Genomic DNA, 19,019 nt, shown 5'->3' with positions numbered 1-19,019 from the left:
AGACTTCACAATGTCGCCTCTCGATGAACGAAGGAGGTTGTAGATGTATAAAAGGGCAAGACAACTTCCAGAACTACATTGCATTGCCACAAAACTACTTGAATGTATTTTTGCCAGTTGGAAAACTCATTTGCAAACCACCACAGATTAGACATTAGGGCTAAAAATTGTGGAATGCATTGTTTAACATTTTTTTGCATACTTCCAACTTTATGAGCCAGTCATGCTGAGATGACAGCTTGAGATCCCAACCGTGGCTTAGGATATGCTGTGTACCAGAAAACTTCCTCCACGTAAGATGCCTTCTTTAGGAATTAGGTACTCTGTGGTGACCTGACTTTTAAAGTTCCTTCAAAATATTCCTAGTGTTATGTGTTATATCACACTGCCTTAATCCAGAACTTTTTTCAGCCAGGGTTATTGACCAGAAATTCTTTTTAACCATAAATAGTCAAATTTTAGTCAATAGTCAATTCATCTTCCCTTTCATTTGTGGTCTGGTTACTACTAAATATTACATATTTGTTGAAATGTCCTAAAAAAAATTACTTTTTTATTTTAACAACTTTTTTTTTTTCTACATGTTCCCCCCCATATAGATCAAGCCCTGAATGCAAGACCAGACAAGTAAATAAAGCCAACATGTAAAACTAACTCGTAAATACATTACTTTTTTGGCAGTTTTTTTGGCACTTTGTGGGGCTTAACTGTACTTCAGTGAGAAGAATGTCTTCTGGTGTGAACTGAAATTATACCTCTATGCTCAATGTCTCTTTTTGTTTGTTTGTTTGTTTGTTTGTTTTGGGGGGAGGGGGTGGGCATAATTCCTTGAGGCCACCTGAAGGAGTTGCAAAATAATAAAATTTAGGTGAAATACCTCAGGTACTGTTTTATGCCTTTGCTTTTGTTACTACATCCTTGTAAGTCTTCAAAATGAAAATGAAATTATCCCATGCAGAAGAAATACCATACAGAAGAAACTTCAGTTGGTAGGGCCTGAATTCTCACTGAAACCAAAGACAGTTATCTTACTGACTTGAAGAAAGAAGCTTTAATCTATCCTGGCTTGTTTACTAATGAAGGAGCTTGAAAGAGACGCATGTCCTCGTATCTGAAGAGTAGGTGAAGGAACAACCCTTAAAAGCAAACAAACAAACAAAAACACACAAACAAACAAAAAAAACCCCACAACCTTAGAAGCTCAAGTGCATACAGGTAAGCCTGACTTTGAAGAATGTTCTTAAGAATTTGTTAAGTTTGAACAACAGGCTGTGTGAAAAAGGTGGCTTAATGTGAGTTCAAATTTTGCCTTGTGGTAAGTAGAAACAGATTTGGATAGATACTGGGGGCATTATCATTACTTTCACTAAGTTGAAATTGTGAGAATGTGCTGTTCATAAAAGAAATGCTGTTTTCACTCCATGAAATTCGATGCTCCATGCATCCTTGGCTTAGAGCATCTCAGAAGAGGATATTTCAAGGACCCAAGAGGGTTCTGGTGGGCTTTTGGCATAGCTGCCTTAGATACGGAGGACATTATACAGTTGTCTACCTTCCCCTTTCTCTCGAAAGACCCTTCTGTTTTGGGGTTGCTGAGGGTTGAAGAACAGCATGGAAGGCTACTGTATGGAGTCCTACATGATGAGTTGCAGAAGCTGCTGAGGAAGATTGTGAATCGAGCCAGTTTGCAGAAGTGAAAGCCATCCAGATGGCTTTAGATATTGCTGAATGAGAAAAGTGGCCAGTTCTCTATCTCTATACTGATTCATGGATGGTAGCAAATGCCCTGTGGGTGTGGTTACAGCAATGGAAGCAGAACAACTGGCAGCGCAGGGGTAGACTCATCTGGGCTGCTGCATTGTGGCAAGATGTTGCTGCCCGGGTAGAGAGCCTGGTTGTAAAGGTACGCCATGTAGATGCTCATGTGCCCAAGAATCGGGCTACTGAAGAACATCAAAACAACCAGCAGGTGGATCAGGCTGCTAAGATTGAAGTGGCTCAGGTGGACCTGGACTGGCAACATAAAGGTGAATTATTTATAGCCCGATGGGCCCATGACACCTCAGGCCATCAAGGTAGAGATGCAACATACAGATGGGCTCGTGACCGAGGGGTGGACCTGACCATGGACACTATAGCACAGGTTATTCATGATTGTGAAACATGTGCTGCAATCAAGCAAGCCAAACAGTCAAAGCCTCTTTGGTATGGAGGACGATGGCTGAAATACAAATATGGAGAGGCCTGGCAGATTGATTACATCACACTCCCTCAAACCCACAACGGCAAGCGCCACGTACTTACAATGGTGGAAGCAACCACCGGATGGCTGGAAACATATCCTGTGCCCCATGCCACCGCCTGGAACACTATCCTGGGCCTTGAAAAGCAAGTCCTGTGGTGACATGGCACCCCAGAAAGAATTGAGTCAGACAATGGGACTCATTTCCGAAACAACCTTATAGACACTTGGGCCAAAGAACATGGTATTGAGTGGGTATATCACATCCCCTATCATGCACTAGCCTCTGGGAAAGTTGGGCGATACAATGGACTGTTAAAGACTACACTGAAAGCAATGGGTGGTGGGATGTTCAAAAATTGGGATATGCATTTGGCAAAAGCCACCTGGTTAGTCAATACTAGGGGATCTGCCAACCGATCTGGACCTGCCCAATCAAACCTCTTATGTACTGTAGAAGGTGATAAAGTTCCTGTAGTGCATGTAAGAAACATGCTGGGTAAGACAGTCTGGGCTAGTCCTGCCTCAGGAAAAGGCAAACCCATTCGTGGGATTGCTTTTTCTCATGGACCTGGATGCACTTGGTGGGTAACGCAAAAGAATGGGGAGGTCCGGTGTGTACCTCAAGGGGATGTAATACTGGGTGAGAATAGCCCATGAGTTGAATTGTAGTATGTTAATTATTATATAATACTGAATGTCATCACTACCATGATTGCTATAGGTCAATGTCCTATTAATGGTATCAGAGTAACAGCCATGCAGATAATAATGAATGAATTTTGATAGAAATGGACAAGCAAAGAGATGTGATGGAACGAGAATAGTTAATGTTTACAGTTTAAACATCCATTTACATGAATTGTTGAATTACATGTTAGAATTACATGTCCTGAAAAATTAGACTGAGTACTTGAATTGTAAACAATTCAGCACATACTTGTCTATATTGCACTGTGGTGATCAAAAAAACCCTGTTCTTGCAATAAATTTTTACTGTCTTCTTGCAAACAAACTTAAAAGGTCTAGATGGGCCACCTTTAATGGAGAAAAAAAGCAAGAGAAGTGTGAATGATTGATAGTTATTAATATGTGTCAGAATAGACAGTTTTACAGTTTTGGATTCAGAAAGCCTGAAGCACAAAGGGTGCTTGTAATTTCAGACACACAGGAGAAGTTTAAGCATAAGAAAGAATTGAAAACATCTAGTGATCCTGTGAACAGAGCTGTGTAATGGTAGGTGGGCTTCACTGATGGTTAGGACAGTAATAAGCAAAACCAGACAGCTTTCCAATCTGTGAAATAAAAACACCACATTAAACAATTTGTACTAACCTGTTGTGCTTGACCAGTCCCCTTGATTTATCAACATGCATATAACTTACTACCATTAAAGAAAAAAACTCAGGGCGTAAAAATAATAGGTTTCTAAAATAAGTCTTTTAGGGGGAGGGAAGACGGTTAATTCTAAATGATCAGGATGTTAAGGACCTTTTTTAGGTCGGATAGTTAGGAAAAAAAAAAAAAAAAAAAAAAAGTACGTTTAATAGAATTCAACCAAAACAACAGAATTGCTGCTCAAGGAGTCAAAACTTGCATTTGAAAAACAACACTCGTGCGCCACCTCCCGGGGTACAAAACGCAGCGCACATAACTACCCGACTTGCTCTCCAAAGGTATGAAATCAACGTAGTCTGAGGCTGTCCCGTGACAGGGACATTCAGTTTGGATGCCTTCTTGTTCTGGAGCTTAGGCAGCAGTCCAAAATACTTCAATCAATTCCAGACGATCAGAAGCTTTATCTTCTCGAGTTAATTGTTGCCTATGCATGATATTTTTGTCCAATATGGAAATGCACTGACAAGCGGTTGAAGAAAGAATGTATCAAGTTATCTGAGTGTAAGCAGGAAAAATCACTTTGGAGCTAAACATGCCTGCCTCCTCCCCTCCCTTCAGGGTTCAGCAGTTCTGCTTTCTTTTCAGAGCTAACGCCAGAAGTTAGCATTGAAAGTCTCAAAGTACTAGGAAGAATTTGGATGGATATGATTTATTGGCCTTGAAGTTCATCTTAACAGGATTTAAAAAGACATGCTGAATGGTTTGAAAGAATTAATCATTTATTTTAAGTAGCAGAAATTTTGATTTTTACATAGTATTTATCTGAAAATGGCAAGACCTGAAAGTACAAAATACCAACTTTTGGAAAATTCAGTAATGAGGCTTGGCAGTAATTGGGATAGACAACCTAACATCACCTGAACACTGAATTAAAAAAAAAGACTGTACCACTTTTTTCAAAGTACTGATCCTATTTTTCTTTCATTCCATGTTACATAGCATCTATTACAAAAAACAAAACAAACAAACAAAAAACAGATGAGGAAATGCCTCTACTGGATGGAATCATTCCTTAAAGGCGAAAACCTTTCCACACTTCCTGAAGAACCATCAAATAACAGTTGACATAGTGTTAGTCTTAAAAGATTTCTGTATCTCCATATAAAATTTTCAATAAAAAATGTGAACTGCCTGTTTCAGATAAATCTTATTTAAACATTCCACCTTATGTAGTTTTATACACACACAGAGTATTGGCTAGTGAAGCAATTTTTTCAGGACATATTGCAGTAATCCATGTCTTGGTGCTGTCAAGAAATTGTTATTTGTCTTTTCAGTACCACTTCAACTTGACTTGCTTGAATCTGTTTTTTTTGTTTGTTTGTTTGTTTTTTTCCAGAATTTTCCAGAGGACAGCTATATTGCAAACACAGCCATTTAAACATTCAGTTACATGACTTGCCTCTAGCAAAACAGGAATAAACATACCCATTACAGGTTTGACGAGGGAAGGTATCCTTCAAAGAAGAATGTAATGGTTACAAACAATGTAGTTTATTCAAGTATTTTGCTTAACTACAGATCACTGTAAAATAGGAGTAAGGCTGAATTGTTCAACTTGAAAAAGCAGAAGTTTCTCATTCAGAAAGAAGAACCAAAAGTCATTATAGTTGGTGGGGAGACAAAACCAGACAGGCCTTCAATGAGGGGGCCATCACCTGCTGAAAGAATGGTGCTGACTCACTGCTCCTTGTGGTCCTCCCTCCACCCCCCACCCCTGTATTTCGTAAGGGCAGAGAACAAGGAAAAAACACAGGTACACATCAGTGGTTTCCAGGGCATATTCCCTGGAGGTCTGCCCCGTGTTATGCAGCTACAGATCTCAGTTCTGTATGCTGGAAAATAAGTCCAGGAGGGAAAGAGTGTGCCACACCAAGTGCTTTCCAGTACTGAGAAAGGGATAGCAATCTGGGGCCAAAAAGTACAGGACCAGCAAGGAAGACCAGCAGCTAAATATGTCCAAGTGAGAAGTGAAAGAGGTCTAGAAGTTGGAGTCAACAGAACTCTACCAACCATCCTCAGCCTTGATCTGGAAGTCTGGGAGAAAATTCAATAATTTAGCATCTCCTCATTTCACACAATCAGCCAGCCTCAGCTCACCTTGGTCTCTCTGTCAGTTAGTGCAAGTCTTAATGGTGGCTTTTGCAGTACGGATTGACCCCATCCAGGGGTTTGGCTGCAGCCAACAATTAGATTTCAGGAAATGTTCCTGAGGAGACATTACTGGGACTCTAGATTATTCACAAGCCTGGTCTAAAGTCTAATTAGGCTCCAAAAGACAGAAGATCTGACTGGCTCGGAAGATTGCTCTTATCCCATTACCATCTGTCTTCTCTTTTCTGAACAGCAGAAGCAGCCAGAAATGAACGATTTTTCAATCAGAGTCAAGTTTGACAGCAACTAATATCTTGCTAATTGTACAGATGTTTCTTAGAAGGATCAATCTGTTATGCTCTTAATTTTTATTAAGTGAAGCTATGCGTAGCTTACTTATTCCTCTTTCTTTAATTTCCTTTACTTTCACGTCAATAGGTCATTGTACTGTCAATAGTTCACTCTATATGATGAGGCACTACTACTCGTGTATGTGAGGCTCATGTCAGAGGTCAGAATATGACAACCAACCAACCTTGCTGTTCAGAACCTCTATAGAAATCAAAGAACATTTCAACAGTACAATTGTTCGGGATTATTGGACAACTTAAGAACAACTCTCCTTGAAAAAGTACCATGTTAAGAGGCTATCAAAAAGGTTAGTATACAAATGAGTCATCCTTCCTAATTCATAGAGACAAGAAGTCAGGGGGTAGAATACTCATCGTTTGATTTCAGCTGATGAAGAGTTAAGTGTTAAACAATTGATAGGTTAACAAGAGATACAAAAAACAATAGCTCTGTGGTTACAACTGATTAACATGCATAACATCAAATCTGAGAATTGGAATGGCACCCTGACTTAATACATTGCATTTAAATCGGTCCAACATACAAATCCTAAGTGCAAGCTCTTTCACCTTAACCAGAACAATCCCCTCCAACTCCTTTTACTGAAACTGAAAAAAAAAAAAAAAGCTTATAAAAATTCTTCGTATGTTTTCTTCAGCTCTTAAACTAAGCCAAAAAGGCTATGATAAGATTTCTAAAACCTGTGAAGGCAGTGGGATATAACTAACATATTCCCATGCCTGAACGCAGGTTTCACTATTTTAACTCAAATCACGCATCTTCAAATCCCTAATGACTGAACTGATTGTATCAATTATCTAAAAGGCTGCATCCAATGAAACATGGCTTTCTGACATTTTCATGGTACATGATACTCCATTCACATTAGGAGAATGCTGGTTCTGCAACAAATATTGATATGTATACAAGGAATGATTTGGAGTGCTGTGATTTGGAGTATCCTGTCTTCCACAATAAATAGAGAATGTTTTATAGCACTATCCTCACCCAAAGTGTTGCTTTTTGGCTTTTTGGCTTTGGTGGTTTTTTGTTTTTTTGTTTTCCTCTAGGTATGGTTTAATCTGATCTCTGAAGTTAGTTAGCAAGAGTATAAAACACCTCATGGAAGTCTACTTTAAAAAAATATATTGGGGAAAAAGATCACTGGTGAGACACACTTGGTAACACTGTAGTCTATCATTGCATTTATTCTTTCGTAGAAAAATGCTCAAGAACATTATTTTTCTTAATGTGCCGCAGGCTAAAAATGAACCCTCAAGGGCTTCTATTGCTCTTCTTGTTGCCAGAGCAACAAAGCAATACTCACCTGAATATCTGCCAGTGTAAGTATCAATTTACAAGCCGAGATGAATTTTGTGCTGAGAGCAGATGTCACTAACAGCATTTTTACTATAATCCAAATTTTAGGGGCGAGGTATGCCATGAAAACTCAAATATATATTACTGTTTCATTTATGCTACTTGATTATTGCTCATATAATTCAAGTATTTCTATTAAAATGTCTTGACCAATGACATTCGAAACAAAAGGATAAAACTGAAAGGCTTTTATGTGAAATCCTCTACACTAAGAAGACTTTGTTAAACAACTCAGAAGATATCTAGCTTATCATCAGAAAGCACACCTGGAACCTTTCCCAATAAATTCCTTTATAAAACTCCTTGTGTAATGAAGTAAGAGAGGGCTGGGAAAGAGAAGAACCTAATACATACAACTGTTACTACTTTATGAACTGAAAGGGCTCATTGTTTACCACTCTATCAATCCAAACATGCACGATGTGTTTCTGTTTGAAACAGGTGACAAAAGCATTACTTGTCTTACTGTCCTGTAGAAGAAGGAATATAACTTTGAAATGGTTTGCTATGTGTCAAACCCAATGCAGGAGGATGACATGGAACCAAATCAGAACTGGAAACATCACTCTTTTCAGAGCGAAGTCTATTGCTTTAAGAAAAACCCAAAGGAATGACTTCTTTTTATAAAATGTACTACAAATTCTAATTGTAAGAGATTACAAAAGAGACATATGGAAGATATGCTAGGGAGAAAACACCTAAACTCTGTTGTTTCCTTTTAATTAATTGCTTTTCTCCCCTTACAAACTAAGAGGAGGGGGAGGAAGGAGGCAAACTCAAAATTTCCTGCTATTCCAACTCCTAATTCAAAAAAAAAAAAAAACATTTTCAGGTGTTAGATCAAAACATGAATCATTACACTTTATGCAGCCAAGCAGTCTGAATGTGCAGGAATTAAAAAGAAAAGGAAAACACAGGCACTTCCAGTTATGAACTGATACACACATTAGTTTAAAAAACAGCAGTGCTTTATTTTCACACACAGTACTTGTACTTCTGTAAAAGCATCATTCCTGAAAAAAAGAAATCTTTGCTTATTCCCTGCAGAGTCAGAAACAGAGGCAGTGTGAATCAGAAAGCTGCATGAAGGGATTACAGGCAGAAAAATTTCTAGGCAAGGCATTGGGAGATTCTGAGCTAAGCTTCCTTTTTTTTTTTTTCTTTTCTTTTTTTCTTGTTACCCACACAGATTTGTAAACTGCTGTGCAATTGAAATGCAAAGGATTTTTTTCAGTTATTTTTCAAAGAGATAACTAGTAGTTGTCACTGGACTCCTCAACCTTGCATTGTTTATCTTTTGAACCCACTATGCAAGTGCTCTAGAAAAACGATGGAGGTGCAGTGCTCACTGACTAGATACACAAAAAGTTGTTCTGTCTGCAGAGAAAATGCCATGTTCTGACTTCTGCATTAAAATCTATGCTTGCACAATGGAGGTCTGGCAAATACGTTCCCTCCTTCTCTTTCCTTTCATATTTTCCAGTCTCACCGCATGTGTTTTCAGTCAGTCAGTCAGTACATAGACTTTTCATTTGACTGACACACCACTGGAGCTAAACAAAAAGCCTCCCACCGTTTCTCATGTTTCAAGACAAGCCAGCATTAAGACTTTCACTTCACAGTCTGTCCATGAAGACATACTTTTCACTTGAACTTGTATGTTGCTGAGCTCAGCAAAAAAAATGGTTGTCTTTCTCATTTTGTTGTTTCCTTTTCGTTACACATTCACTAGAAATAGGGAAAGAGATGACAGAACGTGGACCTTAGGATTATAATGTCTATACATTTGCAATCCAGCCTTTACTAAGTATCACTCATCCTGAATTAAAACAAACAAACAAACAAACAACCACCCAAACCCCCACATTAGGGGGAAAACTGAAAGGTTTTTTTGTGCAGCAAAGTGGAAAGTGATGAAGAATTAATTTCTATAAAATCAACTACTTAGAAGCACAGGAGTTATATTTGGACATCCTGTGTTTAAAGACCAGTTCTAAGTCACATGCTTACCAGTGGTAGCATCCTTGTAAAATTAAGAGAGGTAGTCTTGTTTTACACTAAGGCTGAACAAGTTCGTTTCCCAGTTTTTACCTCCTCAAGCTATTTTGCAATCACACTCAGGAACGGTGACCCTCTCAAGTGGCAGCAGTAATTCTGAGGAATGAAAACCCAAACCACCATTTCTTCTTGACCTCATTTGCTTTACTGCTGCATATGTCTGACCTTTCTCTTTTGCCCGCACCGTAAGCACAGCTTCAAAATGAATTGATGTAAACACAAAGCAGTATTCATTTAATATGATTAGTAAGAAAGGTTATTATTTTTTTTTCTCTTTTTTTACAGTCAGGGCTTGATTAGTTAGAAAATACTAACAGCTCCTTTTTTGTGAAAGAAGGATGGACAATTTTGTTCAGATAGTGGAAGAACATTATGGTGTTTTTTTCTCTCTTTTTTTCTAAAAAAAAGAAGGTACTATTGAGAGCATAAAGGCTCTTTGTACTGCAGTAGCAAATCCAGTACTGTAGCACTTACGAGGTGGTTAACAGTGCTTTGGTTCAGAATCAGTGTTAGAAAATAAAGCTTTAAAAGTTATGATATTTGGAGGGATTTCCACAGCAATTTGTAATGGATGTAAAAAGGACTGAGGCATTGGCTTCTTCCTGTTGAAGTACTTTGTTCTTCATTCTGCTGAAGTCCCAGGTTTCACAATCGAGGTTCTCATTTCCATCGGTGTCGCACTAAGGAGGACTCATCATTGACCACATCGTTGTCAGTGTAGCGATGCTGACAACGTGGTGGAATAAGCAGCAGGATGATCAGTGCAAGGAGGATAATCCCACACAGGCTCATGAGAGCATAGGAGGCAATCCACAACACTGGTTCATGGAAAGAAATGACAGAAACGCAGTTGCTTGCAACATCTGCTGTTGTGAAGGGACCTTCAATCTCAGACACTGGAGAGCCATCGACTTCTGAGAAATTACAAAATGAGAAACATTAAGTCTGTAAGACACCATTTAAAGCAAACAACAGAAGATCTAGCCTAAATAACTATATACCCCTCTCCCTCTATCATCATGCATCTCAGCATACTTATTTTTAATCTATTTCTTATTGCAAAAAAATGCTAGTACTCCATGTTTATAAAATGGAAATCTGAGGCATATGGAGACCATAATACTTCCACATCTACATAGGCTGTCCATGAGAGAGCAGAAATTTAACTCAGGTGTCCCACGGCCCAACTTAAAAGCCCCAGCCACTGGATCACCTTTTCTTTCTGAACTAACCTTTCAGAAGCATCAACTTAATGAAGCTTAAAAATCCAACAGTACCAATACACTGGAGTAGTTCAGGGTATGGGGAGCTTTTGTTGTTTCTGGCATTTGCAACAAGTGGAAGAGCACCTCAGAGGATTCTTAGATCTTCTGTGTTAGCTACTTCCCAAGGTCTTAGGGAGCAGCATGCAGGTTCATTAGCTTTACAGATACCTTAGAGGGCCATATCCTAAGCACAAGGCACTGGGCAGAAACCAGCAACATTAGGCTTATGAGTGGTACTGCTGAGATGAAAATTTAGAAGGAAGGGGAGGTAAAGCAGGGATGTCTCAGTGACAGATGCAGAGGAAAGGGGAATGTTGGAGGGGATGCTCAATATCAGTAGTGAGGAGCTGAGTCATGAAGGAGCAGTGCTGTAAACAGGCAGGGAGAAGCTAACCAAGCAACTCAAAAATGGACGAGACAAAGTTAAATCAAGAAGCATGAAGGGGTGCCTTGGAAGCTGTTTTTGAATAGCCATCCATCTTGGTAACATCACAGGCTATGTGACTTGTTTCATTACCATCACAAGCCAGTACTTGTTAAACCAGTATTTGCTGAAAAAGGTTATGCTGCCCATGGTTGTCACAGTAACCATGGCAAGCACAGCAAAGTTCCCCTGAGTTGTGGACAGGGCTACATGTATTGTAAAGGCAGAGCAAGGGAGTTGCCTAGGGCAACAAAATATTCGGAGCATTTCATACTTGCAGGTCTGTGGCTGGGGAAGGACGCGTGTCTTTTAGCTTGCTTAGGGGGACCAGGAGCACACAGTTAGACTGTGTATTTTAGAGAATTTTCCAAATGGTTATATTCACTTTTCTAGTCAGATACTCGAAGACACATTTGTGTATTTCTTATAAAGTCCTCAGTTTTAAGCTTCCTGCTTCATTTCTTGTTCATTTTACACACACACACGCTCATGCGAAATCATAAGTGACCCTGCCTACTGTAAACAGTATCTCATATTTACATATAGCTTCAATAAGTTTCCTGGAAGCACATTTAAAGAGATTGGCATAAAATACCCTTTGGAAGGAAATGGAGAGATTTGGTATTCAGTCCCTGGCCTCCCATGACCTCATATTATATAAAGGTTTAAGTCTCATTAGACTTAATTCAACTTAATGGTAGGGTGTTGCTGAAGGGGGCAGTCCTGCTTGCCCTTACTGCCTCTTTTGTGTTGATGTTAGTGATGGGTAGGTTGCAAGGACAGTCAGAACAGCTCACTGATTTGATGGAAAACACACCTGTCATAACAAAGTAACGCCAAAGCCAGGAATTGTCTGTGGGATCACTCACTGAACCAACCCTTTCTCCAGCAGCAGGTGTGGAAAGTCTTCTTTAGTGGCATGGCGCTGTTAGAGTGTGCTGGGTGAAACCTAAGGTTGCACCCAGAAGCATCCTGACATTGGTGAGTACCAAACATGTATATTTCAACTCATCAGATTGAAATAAAGTGGCCTGTGTACCCTGTATCATCAACATGTCTTTGCCAAGGCACTGCTGTTGCACAGATATGGTGAGGGAACTGCACAGGAATGGATAGAGTTGCAAAAGACTGCCTAGAAGGCCTGTGGCAGAAACAAAACTGAAATCTGTTCCGTTCGTACTCCCAGTATTACATTTTGTCTGCCATGCAATTATTTCGTGGAGACATTTCACTCCCTGTCGGCCCCCCACCGTTTCCTCTGTCTCTATTAAGTCCTTCAGGAAAACCAAACTAAGCCACATACAATACTGATATGAAATGCAAGGCATAATTATTACTATTTAGGAATTCAGTATTTTGAAGAAGAAGAAAAAAAAAAAGGCAGCACAATTTTCCACCTTGTAGATAGCTTTCAAAATAAACAGTCCCTAATTACTTGTTATTTGGCTTGAGTACAATAACTACTGCTGTTAAAAAAGGCAATACAAACTTGTTGCCGTAGTGGCTGACATTGTAAATTACATTTTGAGAATGCTTGATAGCAGCATAGCCTCCGCTTTCTTCCCTCCAAAAAGAAAACTTTTCCTTCACCCTCTTCTACCCCCAGGGAAATTGAAAGGAAATAAAAAGGGGGAAATTTGCCTAAATTGTTCAAACAAACCCTTAATATAAACCAAGTCCCATACTTAACCTATTATACATTAGATGATAGGATATTTTGGCATTTTCTTTTTTAGAATACTTGGTTCTAGCTACTTACAGTAATTTCTTGACCTTGAAAACAATGGGATTTTCTACATTATTGATGATTACAGGACAAAAATGGAACCTCTGGAAAAATGCTGTTTTATAACATCTGTGTAGAACTCAAAGTTGAAAAGGTCAAACACTCTTTCTCACTACCTTGGATGTTTTGGAAAGGAAGCAAACCTAAAGTTAGATTGAGTATAGCATGGAATAGTAGAATGCTGCCTGGAAGGGACCTTTGGAGGTCACATCGTCCAGCCTCCTATACAGAGCAGGACTGTTACTATCACTTGATCAAGTCAGCTGCAGCTATGACCAGCCGATTGTATAACCCCGAGGACAGAGAACCCATGATCTCTCTGGGCAATCTGTTTCCTGTTTTAGTGCTGTACTTCTCTCCTTGTGAAGAAGGATTTCCTAATGTCGAATTCAAACCTCTGAATCTAACTGGTGGATGTTGCCCTTTGTTACATGGTTTCACTTGCATTCACCCTTGGCTTGCATTCAACTTGGTGCCCACCATAACTCCCAGCTCTCTTTCTGCAAGGCTGCTCTTCAGCCGGCCCCTTCCCAGACGGTTCTCATGCAAGATGGTTCTCTTGTCACGATGCAGAACTCCACTGTTCTTTTCACTGAACCTCATGAGGTTTCAGCTGCTCAGTCCTCCATGTTACTATGACCTTTATGGCTTGAAGCTCTGTTATTCACCATGACAGCTGTTCTTCCAAGTTTAGGGCTCAAAAAATTGCCGAGGGTGCTTTCTGCCTTGTCACAGTTTAGTGCAGAAGTCACTTATGATTGCAGCGCTTGGTGCATTTCTTCCCTTCAAACACTCAAGCCTTGCTTCTGTGATTTTCTCATTTACTACAAAAATAACAAGGGGTGTAGTCCTACTCGATGCTGAAGTACCATTAGGTTGCATCACTTAACTAGGTGATCTGAACATCTGGTCTCAAGAACGGGCCTGACCCCAAACCTTTCCTAGTCATCCTTTAAATACTAGAGTATCTCTGAAATTAACAACAGACAACTTGAAATGATTCAAAATAATTAACAGGTGGAATAAGTCTTACAGGGCTTCACCTAATTGAGGAAAAAGCAAATTTTCCTGCCAAAATGGATTAGTTTCCCACTGCTTTCTAACAAACACTCCAAACCTTTTTTTTTTTTTTTTTTTTTTTTTTTTTTTGTGGGTTGGGGGGTACATCCTGGAGAATGAAAACAAAGGAAGGAGAACTGAAGAGTAAATAATTTCTCATCTCAAACCAAGTCTCAGCAGAAACTTGGAGTTCAATGAAGTTAAGGGCTTTAGCCTTATTTTCTGTTTCTGCCATTTTTAAATTCAGCATATACCTGTTTAATACCTTACAAAAAGATAGGCTTAACTTTATTGTTAACATACTATTGTAAACAAGAAAGTACAAGTGAATACAAAGAAGCACAGCCCCACCAAAAAAGTCCTTTATATTTCTCTAGTTTTGATGATTTATGCTGCCAGTAATTCAATTTAATTTATGCCCACTAACAGACTAAAAAGATCCAAACAAATTACATTAATATAGTTGCTATGGAGGACACGGCTGGCCTCCGCAGGAAGCCAGTTAGGCAGCTTAATCCCTCACACTGCACTGACTGCTCGCCAGTCAGCGCACAACCACTCACAGTTGTGGTTTTCTGATGAAAGTAATGTTAAATATGGAAACCACAAGCTGTGAAGAAGTGAATTCAGAATAACTGGCACATCCAGCAAAATGTCATCTGCCCCATGTGAATAAAGTCTGACAAATCGGTTTATCTTGTCTCAGTCAGTGGTTTGTATCACCTGATTCCTCAAGAAGCTAAGTTCCCATGATGTTAGGTTAGACACATGCATGAAACATGGACAAAGAAACAATAATTAAATGCAATCTAGCACCAGCCAGGGATCATCATGTGTCCAAGCTCATGTGGATTCAGATTTCTAGTCAGCAAGCTCAGTTCTTCTGCTCTAGAAGAGGTTGGCAGATCTACATGCAGTGGCCAAACTCCATGTTTCTGTGTAGCAATATTAACATTAAGGTACTATTACGGTTCCCTGACTCTTTTTCTCAACACAGACATGCTCTTAAAGCATTTCTTATGAGCACCAGCAGGCTAAAGTGCCCTGCCGACCTGATGTCAGTCAGTATGTTGTGTCAAAATGCCCCTTCTCCTCTCCATTAATGGCTGCAGCATGACAGGAACAGGAGGCAGCTCTAGGCTTGCTAAAAATGCAGTCAGGAAGCAAACAGAAGAGTGACAGGCAGGAAAACCTGGTCTGTAGTATTTGTCTAGTTACACCCTCCTTCCAGATGCATTCAAAATATCTTTCATCACTGCAGGATCTCTCATAGAGGTCTTCATTAAGCAACCTGCATCTATGTCTGGAATTTTTTTTTTTTTTTGTGCTTAGCAAGCTCGAAGACAACAATTTTGAACCCATTAACAATGGAGAGATTAAAAAGGAAAAAAAAAAAAAAAAAAAAGACTTTTAGAATGCCCTAGAGCTACAACCCAAACTAGCTAGTGTCTGTCTTTTTTACCCCTCACTTACCTAGTTGCATTAAGCACTCAGGTACTTACTGCCCTTACCTTCCTATCATAACTACTGGGGAGTAAAGTAGCACAATCAGTCACACTCCTTTTCTCAAGCAGGTAATAGATGCTACAATGTTTTTCTGGGCATAGACCACTTCTGTTTGGGATAGGGACTTCCATATGGGTACGCAGCCTTTCCCTCCTCTGCAGTTTGTATGTTCTTGTGGTGCCAATGCAGTGTCTCATCAGAAAAGGGAGGACACACCAAAACTTGTATTTGTCTTTAGCTACCCTTAGTGAGATAAGATGAATCATGAAAAAGCAAGAAAGTTAACCAGCACTGTGAAATCATCTTAAAATTATCAGTGCTTTTCTTCACATTTCCTCAGCAGCTAATGAAAACATTAATGATTTTCTATTTACACCAAGAAAACTATTTGTTTAGAACTAACACAAATATCGCAAGTCTTAATTTGAGGCCAATATTCATCTTTGCCTTGAGTATTTCTGAAGGGCTGAAAAGGCACAATTTAGAGAAAAACGTGAGTAAAGTACTTCACTGCACAATGCAAAAATTAGTTAAGAATCCATTTATGTGCAAATTAGAACAGGACTACATAAATAAAGCTGAATTAAAAATAAGGGCTCTCTTTCCCCAACTGTATCGGGGAAACTGCACATACAGACTGACATCTCAGAAAGAATATCCTCTCTCAGTGGGAAGAATGCAGCTAAGATATCCAAAGTTGATAATGATTTACTTCACACCAAAAGACTGTTGTGTGCAATACAATCTTTTTTTTTTTCTCCCCTTGAAATCTGAACACCATGGGATTGCTTAAAAATATAGCCCTCACACTTCATTGGTAACCGCACTGTCTCCCATCATGTAAGGGACAAAGATGTTTTTTTGAGAGTAGCAGGTGTTTCCTCACTCACCAGTCCTGAACAGTATTTCTCTTACCTGCACATGGACTCACTGCAAAGCCCACTCTCCTCTGAGCTCTGTCAAATATTACATAGAAGCCTTCCATGACTGTAGCACCAATAACCAGGGCATTCGCAGATGAAGAGATCCCAAATCGGTAGCACTGCAAGTTCTCTCCTATTCCAAGGATGGGTTGAATATAAAGCTATTAAAAAAAAAAAAAGTGTAAGAAGCAACACCACACAGTACTTAGAAGATGACAGACCTTTTGATTTTTACAATCAAGCACTCAAACTCCACTGGTAATCAAGAATTAATAGCATCAAACAGACTTCTGTATATAATTTAAATTTAGTCAAAGCGCTTACATGCAGGTAAGAGGTAATGCTCTTGGGAGTCTAAGCTTAAATATGAACATAATCATTCAATACATGAAGAGCACCAGCAAATTCACAGAAACCATTTTTTATTGTATGTTCCGTAAGGAGAGGATAGGTAAGAAAGAACTTGGAATGTAAACTTGAATTAGAGAAAAAAAAACTATTATTAAAAAAAATTATCAGGATACAATTGACTCAGAGAGCATTCTCTTCAGTGTCATCTTGATGTCTCCAGATTCATAAATTCAAGTCACATTTTACCCCTTGTATCCTCAGGGAAGATGAAAGATTGACACGCTACATGATCAATACAGAAAAAGCTTATCGTGAGGCTTTACTATATTTCAAGTTAAAATGTACTTAAAAGGCTCATTCTCCCCTTTGCTCCTGACCATCCCCTGAGGTAATAGATTGTATTAGTAATGTTAGAGGACACGAGGCTGTATTGCAACCTATATAGGGGAAAAAAAAAAGCCAGAGAACAAAATGAAAATGGCACAACATTACATTCTAAAAGCTGGTATGGAATATTAATAAAAGATAAACCAACCAAGTAATATGAACTGGTGAAGAGATCACACAGGCTCCTTGCCAAGAGTGTCATTTTCAGAAGTGCTCCAACTCAGAATGCCACGAAAAACAAATCAATTTTCTTCCCCCAAAATGAGAAGATCAAAATGAGTAGTGACACTCTGTATCGATACCTAATGTGGCTAATGCTCAAGAAAACAAAACAAAACTTGCATATTTTTCCTGACAATTTGAAAAATTCATTTCCAGCTACATGGACTGCACTCAAGGAAACTCTGTTTTTCTTTTTTGGCTTTAGGTGTTGAGTCTCTTCTAATACACAAGTTTCTTTGTAATTTTCCCTATTTAAATATTGATTTTAAAAAATCATTAAATTCCCTCACATGCAATAAATTAATTTTCTATTACTGCTAAAAATAGCTCCTACTTTTTAAGCGCATATGTGTTACAATAGTAAGAATAAACGTATAACCGAATAAATGAAGAAAGCTGAGACCTGTGGCAGGATAGAGATGCGAAATGACCTGCTGGAGTTTTCATCCCTCATGTAAATGGAGAGTTTGGGAAATAAGGACCAGGGTCTTTCAGTTTTATCCCAGCATGCAAGCTGCGTACCAGTCCAGAAACCAGAAGAGAATTCTTGTACCTATGAAAAAATGATGCATACAGATTACATACATTTTAATAGATTTTGATAGCTCTGCCCCAACACCAAAAATTTAAAGAAGCAGATAGTTTTTAAAAACACGAAGCAAAATACAAACTACATGAATGATTAATGAGTTGCTTCCATTCCTCCCACACATTGTTTTGTAGTCAACTTAACTTAAAGATATAAAGCTGTCAAAGGAGGGCTACAAAGATGGTGGAGGGTCTGGAGGGCAAGATGTATGAGGAGCAGCTGAGGTCCCTTGGTTTGTTCAGCCCCGAGCAGAGCAGGCTGAGGGGAGGCCTCATGGCGGCCTGCAGCCCCCCTCATGAGGAGAGCGGAGGGGCAGGCGCTGAGCTCTGCTCTCTGGGGACAGCAACAGGACCTGAGGGAACGGCGTGGGGCTGGGACAGGGGAGGGTCAGGCTGGGTGTTAGGGAAAGGTTCTGCACCCAGAGGGTGGTCGGGCACTGGGACAGGCTCCCTGGGGCAGTGGTCATGGCACCGAGCTGCCAGAGTTCAAGAAGCGTTTGGACAGTGCTCTCAGACACATGGTCTGATTTTTGGGTAGTCCTTTGCGGATCCAGGAGCTAGACCTGATGATCCTTGTGGGACCCTTCCAACTCAGATATTCTGTGATTCTATGAACTTCAGGGTTTTGAAACCAAGGGATAAGCCAAAATCCCCTAGCATCCAAAGGAATCAAGGTCTGTTGGTCAATGAAAAGAAACACATCCCTCTGTTTCTCTTGCTGCCCTTCCACTGACTACCAGTATAACTTGACATGCTTTTGAAATAAGGTTGATTAACAATGTTTCTTAATGTATCCATGACACTAACAAAGTGAACACATCAAACCCCTACAGAGCTTCTTCCCCTAAGACAGAAATCTTGCCTGAAGTGCACGCTCCCTAAAACACACAAAGTTGATGTGCTGCCAGATCAGAGGAAAACGCTTCATTATTTGCACACAATGCTTTGTGCTGGCTTGGCTCTGACTCCCCTGTGAAGCAACATA

The 19,019-nt window shown here is 39.5% G+C and overlaps 1 protein-coding gene across 2 annotated transcripts in view; it reads right to left on the bottom strand.

Moving 5' to 3' along the window:
* Positions 1–4,341: 4,341 nt before the first annotated feature.
* BACE2 (beta-secretase 2) overlaps positions 4,342–19,019 on the bottom strand; it is a 52,297-nt gene continuing 37,619 nt past the window's right edge. Inside the window, exons 7-9 of one of the 2 annotated variants that reach the window (XM_040530074.1) lie at positions 17,850–17,999; positions 16,479–16,647; positions 4,342–10,434 (exon numbers count right to left, since the gene is read on the bottom strand). In XM_040530074.1, the coding sequence (XP_040386008.1) occupies positions 10,184–10,434; positions 16,479–16,647; positions 17,850–17,999 (570 nt within the window). In that variant the 3' untranslated portion in view covers positions 4,342–10,183. Of the gene's footprint in view, positions 10,438–16,478; positions 16,648–17,849; positions 18,000–19,019 lie in introns of both variants that reach the window. The other variant, XM_040530084.1, reaches the window with a different exon arrangement.

This window comes from Cygnus olor, chromosome 1 (genome assembly GCF_009769625.2).
Source record: "Cygnus olor isolate bCygOlo1 chromosome 1, bCygOlo1.pri.v2, whole genome shotgun sequence".
In the NCBI taxonomy this organism is placed as follows: Eukaryota; Metazoa; Chordata; class Aves; order Anseriformes; family Anatidae; genus Cygnus; species Cygnus olor.
Note: the sequence above shows the minus strand (reverse complement) of the source record. Positions and strands in the feature narration are given on the sequence as shown.